The sequence below is a fragment of the Lycium ferocissimum genome, chromosome 4 (genome assembly GCF_029784015.1).
Source record: "Lycium ferocissimum isolate CSIRO_LF1 chromosome 4, AGI_CSIRO_Lferr_CH_V1, whole genome shotgun sequence".
NCBI lineage: Eukaryota > Viridiplantae > Streptophyta > Magnoliopsida > Solanales > Solanaceae > Lycium > Lycium ferocissimum.
In genome coordinates this window covers 43,975,599-43,986,097 of record NC_081345.1, presented here as the reverse complement: position 1 = coordinate 43,986,097, position 10,499 = coordinate 43,975,599, and the positions used below count along the sequence as shown (strand labels likewise).

The window sequence follows — 10,499 nt, the reverse complement described above, 5'->3', positions numbered from 1 at the left end:
ATATTAACAGTGTAAAGATAATCCACATTATTAGTGTAGTTATCAACTAAAGTAGACTATTTATCCCTTTATCAAGTTGTTAATTACTAATAAAATCATAGAAATTTACAGTAATTACTTTATAAGTAACTTTGATTGTAGAAATATTTCTAAGTCATTGATATATAGAAGTTACACACTGTAATTTTTTTTAGGGAGAAGAGAAAGGGTCATTCGAACAAATGCCCTAATTTTGTGGTGGTTTTTAATTTTTCCAATCAAATTTGTGTTCTTTAATTTTTGTCCTTAAGCACTTTTGACGCGGCATAATTTAAACTTCGCTCGGCAAAGTTTACGTGTAGTTTCGGCATATGTATCATAACATCCCACATGTTATGTCAGATCAAAAGAAAACTTTCAACACTCAACATAATCTAAAAAAGGGCATAAGTTTAGATTTTGCTCTCAAAGTTTACATTTAGCTTCAACATATGTATCAAACATCCGCACAAGTTATGTAGGAACGACAAAACTTTCTACACTGAAAAATACTATCCAACTTATACCTCATAACTTAATTTCTACACAACTTATGCCGAGCGAAGCAAAAGTTCAATTTCTGAAGATAAATATTATAGAATTTATGATGGGCAAAGTAAGTGCGGATATTTTCATTAAATAAACAGCAATGACAAAAATTAAAAAACACATATACGAGTGACAAAAATTAAAGACAGTCCGGACAAAAAAAACTTCACTTCTAGTCTATTGCATTCGTTGGGCTGGTGCGGGTTTGGGTTCGGGTTCGGGTCAACCCATTACTACAATCGCACCGACCCGTCGGGTCACACTCCCATCGCGACACTGAGCATTGACCACTCCAATTTTCCCCCTCTTTACAATTTTTCTCTCTCTACTCTCCCCTTCTCTCTCTTTCTCTCTCTCCTTTCCACCACTCCACCGCCGTTCTCCGCCGCGTAAAAGTTCCTCTTCCGTAGCTGTTTTACCGGTAAAAATCTGATCGAAGTGTTGTTGAATTTAACCTAAAGTAAACGGAGCAAAAGAAAAAAGATGAGTATAGTACCGAAAGAGACAATAGAAGTGATATCACAAAGCATAGGTGTAAACAATTTATCACCTGATGTTTTGCCTGCTCTCGCCGCTGATGTAGAATACCGTATTCGAGAAATCATGCAGGTACTTGATTTTACACACACACACACACACACACATAATTTTTCTTCGAGATCACTTGTTTATGCACACACACACACACACACACTGTATACGCACACAGAAAAAGCTAAATTGTGCATAATTTTCTCTTTGAGGTTACTTTTGGAATATAAGCATGGTGAAGTTTTGACTTTTATTTAGGTTATCGCATACCTGACTTTACACACACACTGTATATGCACACAGAAAAAGCTAAATTGGGCATAATTTTCTCTTCGAGATTACTTTTGAAACATGAGCGTGGTGAAGTTTTGACTTCTGTTTTTGGTGAGGTTATCACACATGTAATGTAGTTTTGAGATCTCTCGAATACGAGAGATCATGCAGGTACCTCATTTTACACACATTCCACTCAAAAAACACACACTTCTTTTGGAAAAGCTAAATTATCAATGGTTAGCTCTTCAAGATTACTTAAATTTTGTTTGATACTATAGGAAGCTATTAAATGTATGTGTCACCTGATTTGACACACACACGCAAAAAAAAAAAAAAAAAAAAAAAAAAGAAGCTAAATTGTGCATAATTTTCTCTTTGAGATTACTTTTGGAACATAAGCCTGGTGAAGTTTTGACCTTATTTGAGGTTTTTGCGCATGCAATTTGCATAAATTTTGTTTGTATACTTTAGGAAGCTATTAAATGTATGCGTCATTCGAAGAGAACTACATTATCTACTGATGATGTGGATGCTGCACTCAGCTTGAGAGGTGTTGAGGTACTTCTTTTGTTCTATACCAGCCAATTTGTGTATTAGTGTATATATGCTATAGGCACCAATGTTGCTCTGACTCTTCAAAAATGTCGATTTTTGCGGGTCGGATCCTCCAAAGGTAGTGTAATTTTGGAGGATCCAACTCTGGGCTGGCAACAATTTTTGGAGTCCGAGCAACATAGGCTGTAGCTGATGGATAAATTTGAAATTGTGGTATAATTGATTGTTCCTTTATGTCTGTGTTGTCTTGGGCAGCCAATATATGGTTTTGCTTCTGGAGATCCGTTAAGGTTCAAGAGAGCAGCTGGACATAAGGATTTGTTCTACATTGAAGAGAAGGATGTAGAATTCAAAGATGTAAAGAGCTTTGATATCTGAGGTTTAAATACCAGATTTAGTTTGTGAATTATTGAAGTGATGTTCAAAGTAAGTTGCCGTGTTTTGTGGTTTAGGTAATTGAAGCTCCTTTGCCTAAAGCGCCATTAGACACTGCTGTTGTTGCCCATTGGTTAGCTGTAGAAGGAGTACAGCCTGCTATTCCTGAAAACCCTCCACCTGAAGGTCCGTATTTTGTTACAACCTTTGCTGCAAGTAGGTTGTCCGGATGTTTTAGCATTTGATTTTAGTGTAGTCATCTGAAAAAAGTTTGTCATCCGTCGTGTTCTTTTCCAACTGATTAGTTTGCCTCCTGATTTGAATAATTTCCTTTTCCCCATGACTGCTAAGAAATGAGGAGTATTCTTGTAGTATTATTAGTACTAGTTAAAGTTTGTATCTAATGCTATTTCAATATTCCAGACTAAATTTACCAGTTTCAAAAAAATAAAAAATTCCAGACTAACATATTAATTTATCGCAGCTTTAGCTATGCCGTCTGATAATAGAAAGACCGAGTATAAGGAGGATGGAGTTCCTGTTGATATTAAAGTACCTGTTAAGCATGTCCTATCCCGTGAGCTGCAGGTATAACTGTACCAAAATATTTTCATCCTTTTTGCCCATCCAAAATGATTTTATCCTTATGCATCAGTGGGTTTTTTTGCAGCTCTATTATGACAAAATTACAGAGCTTACTGTGAATAGATCTAATCCCCTTCTCTTTAAAGAAGCTCTACGAAGCTTAGCAACTGACTCAGGGATTCATCCTTTAGTTCCTTACTTTACATATTTTGTTTCTGATGAGGTAATTGTAAGCCAATTTAAGCCCAGTTCATGTTACATTTGTGGGTGATGGACAAAGGATAATGATAGTCTGTTACATGTCAGGTTGCTCGGAATTTGAACAATTTTCCTCTCCTTTTCGCTTTGATGCGGCTAGTCTGGAGCCTTCTCCAGAATACACAAATACATATTGAACCATATGTGAGTCAATTATTGTTATCTTGGTGCGACATACTTCTTTCTTTAGAATGTAGGTTTAGGATAATGTATTATGTTGCTGATTGAACTAGTAGAACTTCATTGTTTATGAAAATGACTTAAAAATGATAGTGGAAAAGCTAAGTACATCTCTGTTGAGTAAAGAGATGGGGTTTAATTGCATTAGTTAATCTATTTAATTTAAATAAGCTTTGTTAGTTTACTTTGTTCATTACAGCAGTGCTGCATACATAATGGAAAACTAAGCTTCGGCTTCAACCCTGCAGCTTTGGCTATTGGTGTTGTCTAATTTTCCCATGGTTGATTTGATGATTTTCTCCTTTATGTCACTTTTTAGTATTCTTTTTAATTATTTATTTTGCCGAGTTCATCTCCAGCTGCACCAGTTGATGCCTTCTATAGTGACATGCATTGTTGCAAAAAGGTTGGGAAACCGATTGTCTGACAATCATTGGGAACTTAGAGACTTCTCAGCAAAGTTGGTTGCTTTAATATGCAAGAGGTAAGGATCACTCAATTTCTCACATTTGGAGCTACAGAAAAAATGCATCTGCTTCACAAGCTGTTGCTTTTATGTTGACCAAGCTATTATCTCTAACTGGATTGTCCCGTTACATGGGCTTCTTTTTCCCTTTTTCTTTTTGCTGCCCCCTTGAGAAGGGGGTTGTTAATGATTGCTAGTGCATGTTCTGTATAGTTGGCAATTCCAACACATATCTTTCTATTTTGTGCATTATAGATTGTATTGAGCTTACTTTTGAGTTCCATGATATTGGTAATATATCCATGTTTATCAACTGGTGCTGAATTATTCACAAGTGAAAGCTGTGCAGATATGGTCGAGTATACCACAATCTCCAGCCACGTGTCACCAGGACTTTGCTGCATGCTTTTCTGGATCCAACTAAGGCACTGCCGCAACATTATGGAGCAATTCAAGGGCTAGCAGCTCTTGGACCTGGGGTGGTATCTCCTTGTTCTCTCTGTACTTCCTTTCCATTTTCGTTGCTACTTACTGCATTTTGAAGTGTAAACTGCAATTCGTGATATATTCTAATTTGTATAGGTTCGCCTACTTGTGCTGCCAAATCTTGAGATTTATTTGCAATTGCTAGAGCCTGAAATGCAGCTCGAGAAGCAAAAAAATGAAATGAAGAGGCTTGAAGCTTGGCGTGTATATGGAGCGTTGATGGTTAGTTCTCTTGAATGGTTAATGAGTCTTACCTCATTGTTTTGTCCAATTATTTCAATGTGATATTGAACATAGCAAATGTGGCTTCTCTAACTTCTATTCTTAGATATTTTGGCATTACTGCAATTACTCTTCTAATTATGTATTGGGTTCGCAGAGTGCTGCTGGTTTATGCATCTATGAGCGCTTCAAGTTTCTGCCTGTTTCACTATCTCCATCTACTCGCACATTCCTAAAGAGTAAATGGAAAGTCTCAACTACATTGTCGAGTACGTCCTGGTCTTTGTTTTACTTATTCCATTCTTTCCCACAGAGGAGTTTATAACTATGAATGCATAACTACAAATTTTAGTTCTTTTTCCTTGTGAACTTTTGTGTAATGCTGTCTATTAAATATATTCTGTCCTGGCGAGTATTTGCCATGGCGAACATGGTCTGTAATGCCCACTTGGCCACTTCCGGTGGACCCACCAAATTTCAGGCCATTTGGATTCCGTCAACCAAATTCAGGAAAATCCATGTACTAATACACACGAAAAACAACCAAATTCATAAATTCAGGTTTCGTGACCTCGAAACGCCAAAACAAACAACGTTTGTAGTGGAGAACATGGTGAGTATTGCTCAATAGGCCGTTTTCGATAGACCCACCAAATTTCAGGCCATTCAGTCTCCGTCAACCAAATTTATGAAAATCCATGTATGTGTAAAACAACCAAATTCATAAATTCGGGTTTCATGACTTCGAAATGCCAAAATAAACGTATGTCATGGCGAACATAGTCTGTGATGCCCATTAGGACACGTTTGATAGACCCACCAAATTTTAGGCCATTCGGACTCCGTCAACCAAATTCAGGAAAATTCATGTACTAATACACACGAAAAACAACTAAATTCATAAATTCGGGTTTCATGACCTCGAAACGCCAAAATAGATGACGTTTGTCGTGGAGAACATGGTGAGTATTGCTCAATAGGCAGTTTCCGGTAGACCCACCAAATTTCAGGCCATTGGGACTCCGTCAACCAAGCTCAGGAAAATCCATGTACTAATACACACGAAAAACAACCGAACTCATAAATTCTATTTCATGATCCCGGAATGCCAAAATAAACGACGTTTATCATGGTAAAGATGGTCTGTAATGCCCACTAGGCCATTTCTGATGGAGCCACCAAATTTCAGGCCAATCAGACTTCATCAATCAAATTCAGGAAAATCCATGTGTACTAATACACATGAAAACAACCAAATTCATGAATTCGGGTTTCATGAACCTGAAATGCCAAAATAAAGAACGTTTGTCGCGGAGAACATGGTGAGTATTGCTCACTAGACCGATCCTGATAGACCCACCAATTTTCAGGGCATTCGTACCCCGTCAACCAAATTCAAGATAATCCATGTACTAATACACACGAAATACAACCAAATTCATAAATTCGATTTCATGACCCTGAAACTATGCCAAAATAAACGACGTTTGCCATGGCGAACATCGTCTGTAATGCCCACTAGGCCATTTTTTATGGACCCACCAAATTTTAGGCCAATCAGACTCCGTCAATCAAATTCAAAAATATCCATATGAAAACAACCAAATTCAAAAATATCCATATGAAAACGACCAAATTCATGAATTTTGGTTTCATGACCCCGAAACACCAAAATAAACGACGTTTGTCGTGGAGAACATGGTGAGCATTGCTAACTAGGCCATTCTGATAGACCTACCAAATTTTAGGTCATTCACACTCCATCAACCAAACTCAGGAAGGGTCTGAAATGCCCACGAGGCCATTTTTGATGGACCCACCAAATTTCAAGCCAATTGGACTCCGTCAACCGAATTCAGGAAAATTCATGTACTAATACACAGAAAACAACCAAATTCATAAATTCGGGTTTCATGACCCAAAAACGCCAAAATAAACGACGTTTGTCATGGAGAACATGGCGAGTATTGCTCAATAGGCCATTTCCGATAGACTCACCAAATTTCAAGTCATACGGACTCCGACAACTAACTTCAGGAAAATCCATGTACTAATACACCAAAAACAACCAAATTCATAAATTCAATTCCATGACCCCGTAACGCCAAAATAAACGACGTTTGTCATGGCAAACATGTTCTGTAATGCCCAGTAGGCCACTTCCGGTGGACCGACCATAGTTCACTCTTGTCGGACTCTGTCAATCAAACTCAGGGAAATCCTTTTACTAACACACGAAACAACCAAATTCATAAATTCGATTTCATGACCCCGAAGCGCCAAAAAAAGCGACGTTTGTCATGGCAAACATGGTATGTAATGCCCACTAGGCCACTTTCGATGGACCCCCCAAATTTCAAGCCAATCGGACTCCGTCAACCGAATTCAAGAAAATTCATGTACTAATACGCATGAAAAACAACCAAATTCATTAATTAAGGTTTCATGACCCCGAAATGCCAAAATAAACAACGTTTGTCGTGGAGAACATGGTGAGTATTGCTCAATAGGTTGTTTCCGATAGACCCACCAAATTTCAAGCCATCCGGACTCCGTCAGCCAAATTCAAGAAAATCCATGCACTGATACACACGGAAAACGACCAAATTCATAAATTCGATTCATGACCCCGAAACGCCGAAATAGACAACGTTTATCATGGCAAAGTAGCGAACATGGTTTGTAATGCCCACTAGGCCACTTCCGATGGACCTACCAAACCACAGGCCAATCGGACTCCGTCAACTAAATTCATGAAAATCCATGTATTAAATACTAGCAATACACACGAAAAACAACCAAATTCATAAATTCGGGTTTCATGACTTCGAAATGCTAAAATAAACAACGTTGTCGTGGAGAACATGGTGAGTATTGCTCACTAGGTCGTTTCTGATAGACCTACCAAATTTCAGGCCATTCTTACACCGTCAACCAAATTCAGGAAGATCCATGTACTAATACACACGAAAAATAACCAAATTAATAAATTCGATTTCATGACCCTGCAACGCCAAAATAAACGAAGTTTGTCATGGCGAACATGGTCTGTAATGCCCACTAGGCCTTTTTCGATGGACCCACCAAATTTCAGGCCAATCGGATTCGGTTAACTAAATTCAGGAAAATTCATGTACTAATACACACAAAAAACAACCAAATTCATAAATTTGAGTTTTATGACCCAAAAACGCAAAATAAATAACGTTTGTCATGGCGAACATGTTCTGTCATGCCCAGTAGGCCACTTCAGGTGGACCCACCATATTTCAGGCTTGTCGGACTCCGTCGATCAAATTCAGGGAAATCCATATACTAATACACACGAAAGACAACCAAATTTATAAATTTGATTCCATGACCCCGAAACATGACCCCAAAACACCAAAAAAAGCGACGTTTGTCATGGAAAACATGGTTTGTAATGCCCACTAGGCCATTTCCGATGGACCCACCAAATTTCAAGCCAATCGGACTCCGTTAACCGAATTCAGGAAAATTCATGTATTATACACACGAAAAACAACCAAATTCATAAATTAAGGTTTCATGACCCCGAAATGCCAAAAATAAACGACGTTTGTCGTGGAGAATATGGTGAGTATTGCTCAATAGGCCATTTACTAGAGACCCACCAAATTTCAGGCCATTCGGACTCCGTCAACCAAATTTAGGAAAACCCATGTACTAATACACACGAAAACAACCAAATTCATAAATTCGATTTCATGACCCAAAACGCCAAAATAAACGACGTTTGTCTTTGTGAAAATGGTCTGTAATGCCCACTAGGCCACTTCCGAGGGACCCACCAAATTTCAGGTCAATCGGACTCCGTCAACCAAATTCAGGAAAATCCATGTAATACACACGAAAAACAACCAAATTCATAGCTTCGGGTTTCATGACCCCGAATCGCCCAAATAAACGACGTTTGTCGTGGAGGGTATTGCTCAATAGGACGTTTCCGATAGACCCACCAAATTTGATGACATTCGGACTCCGTCAACCAAATTCAGGAAAATTTATGTACTAATACACACAAAAAACAACCAAATTCATATGTTCGATTTCATGACCCAAAATAAACGACGTTTGTCATGGCGAACATGGTCTGTAATGCCCACTAGGCCATTTCCGATGGACCCACAAATTTCAAGCCAGTCGGACCCCGTCAATCAAATTCATGAAAATCAATGTACTAATACACGTGAAAACAACCAAATTCGTGAATTTGGGTTTCATGACACCGAAACGCCAACATAAACGACGTTTGTCGTGGCGAACATGGTGAGTATTGCTCACCATGCTGTTTCCGATAGACCCACCAAATTCCAGTTCAATCAGAGCCTGTCAACCAAATTCTGGAAAATCATCATGTACTAATACACACGAAAAACAACCCAAATTGTTGTATAATGTGGAGAATTATCAAGATATGATCTTTATGACCGAATTCTTCAATTATTCTCATCTTCTTCAATTAGTCTCATCTTCTTTTTGGATTACACATTGAGCCATCTCCTTGCAGTATAATGTCAAGAAATTTCATGCTAACATTGGCGGTGTATATTGATATATTAGGGACTTATAAATCGTTAATATATGTTTATCCTGCTAGTTTTGTGTGGTCTTTCATTTGAACTTAAAGTTGAGAATCCTCCTCTTTGGATGTCTTTCTATGTCCAAATGCTTCAACTTGCATGTCTCCTGCAATGTTTTATGTTTTATCTTTGAATGTATAATGCACTTCTATCATTGCTTCTTGATTGTCTCGACAAACACTTTCATAAAGGTTTTTTGTCTAGGCAAACGCAAAGCAAGCTTGGATAACATGATGACACAGCCTCCAGCCAAGAGATTAATGACAGATGGTCCAACACGTTCAATGTCGGCAAATTCTCTGCCAGTAGGCACACAAGGACCAGCTGTTGGACACGAAACTGGTGTATCATCAGCACCCCATGGCTTGCAGCACAATGAGAATATGCTGAGAGCCAGTGGTAGAAGGGAGATGGCTGGTGGGCAAGGTAAAACGTCTGTTGCTCTTGATCAGGCCTGGAAGGAAGATCTGGATGCTGCGCGTTTGTTGCCATCTCTGTTTGAGTGTTTCGGTGAAAGGATGTTTTCCTTTACCCCTTCACCTGAATTGTCTTTCTTTCTATGATCCTTTGGAATGGGACAGTGGGGGTGAATATCCACTGCATTTGTTCACCTTTTTGGGTAGGACATAACTATTGTGTTTGATGTAATATATGTTGCATCTTCTCCTTGGGATGCATGAAGTGTGATGTCGAAATAGCTTCGGCTGGGCTGTAAATGTGAAATCTGCCAGTACAATGCTGTCTTACATTCATGAGACTCTTTTAGACCATTCATCTTTGACAAATTCTGGCACTCAGGAATAGGCGATAGCACATGAATTGGTTGATCTTTGATAAAAGTAGTGTTTCAAGTTAAGTTGAAAATGTTATTTGGAAGTTGATGTTGCGTTTAGACATTGAAATACAACTGAAATTTTGTTAGTAAAGACTCGACAAACTTTGAAAAACTTATTTTTCAAACTTCAAATTCCGTATGGACCAATATAATAGACAAACGGTGAAATAATCGTCAAATATTATTTTAAACTTTTGAAACCAAATCAATGACAAAGGGAAGTTGATTCCAAATGGTTCATAGTTCGAAACTAATTTGCTTTTCATTTGGGTTTAGAAGAATTGTGAAGAAGAAAGCAATGTTAGTGATTCAAGAGCCACGAGGAGCATGGGAATACTCTATTAGCTCAGGGATGCTTACTCTTCAGAGTATAATATTCCGTTTCATTTCATACGTTGCCAATTGATTTATGTTTACAGAGAAGAAAAAACACATCACGTACAGAATCACTCTGATGACTCAAGTATAAATTTATACTGGAAGTTTGGTATTATTTCTTACCACATTTAATGTGGAATAACAATAGCAGGATCATTTATAACTCTGGATAAAACAAGAA

At 38.1% G+C, this 10,499-nt stretch overlaps 1 protein-coding gene across 1 annotated transcript; it reads left to right on the top strand.

The window, feature by feature from the left end:
• The first annotated feature begins 820 nt into the window (after nt 1-820).
• On the top strand, nt 821-9,875 carry LOC132053184 (transcription initiation factor TFIID subunit 6-like). Its single transcript, XM_059445093.1, has 12 exons — nt 821-1,176; nt 1,846-1,932; nt 2,185-2,286; nt 2,382-2,490; nt 2,789-2,892; nt 2,975-3,112; nt 3,196-3,291; nt 3,687-3,811; nt 4,143-4,275; nt 4,376-4,501; nt 4,659-4,770; nt 9,310-9,875. The coding sequence occupies exons 1-12, from the start codon at nt 1,051-1,053 to the stop codon at nt 9,666-9,668; spliced, it is 1,617 nt and encodes a 538-aa protein (XP_059301076.1). The 5' UTR covers nt 821-1,050; the 3' UTR covers nt 9,669-9,875.
• The last annotated feature ends 624 nt before the right edge of the window (nt 9,876-10,499 follow it).

Bases quoted from the DNA above. Each gene is read 5' to 3' on its own strand.
- LOC132053184 (XM_059445093.1), top strand. From the start codon at position 1,051: ATGAGTATAGTACCGAAAGAGACAATAGAAGTGATATCACAAAGCATA. The intron at 1,933-2,184 runs GTACTTCTTTTG...TGTCTTGGGCAG, and splicing joins TCAGCTTGAGAGGTGTTGAG to CCAATATATGGTTTTGCTTC. The intron at 2,287-2,381 runs GTAAAGAGCTTT...TTTGTGGTTTAG, and splicing joins AGGATGTAGAATTCAAAGAT to GTAATTGAAGCTCCTTTGCC.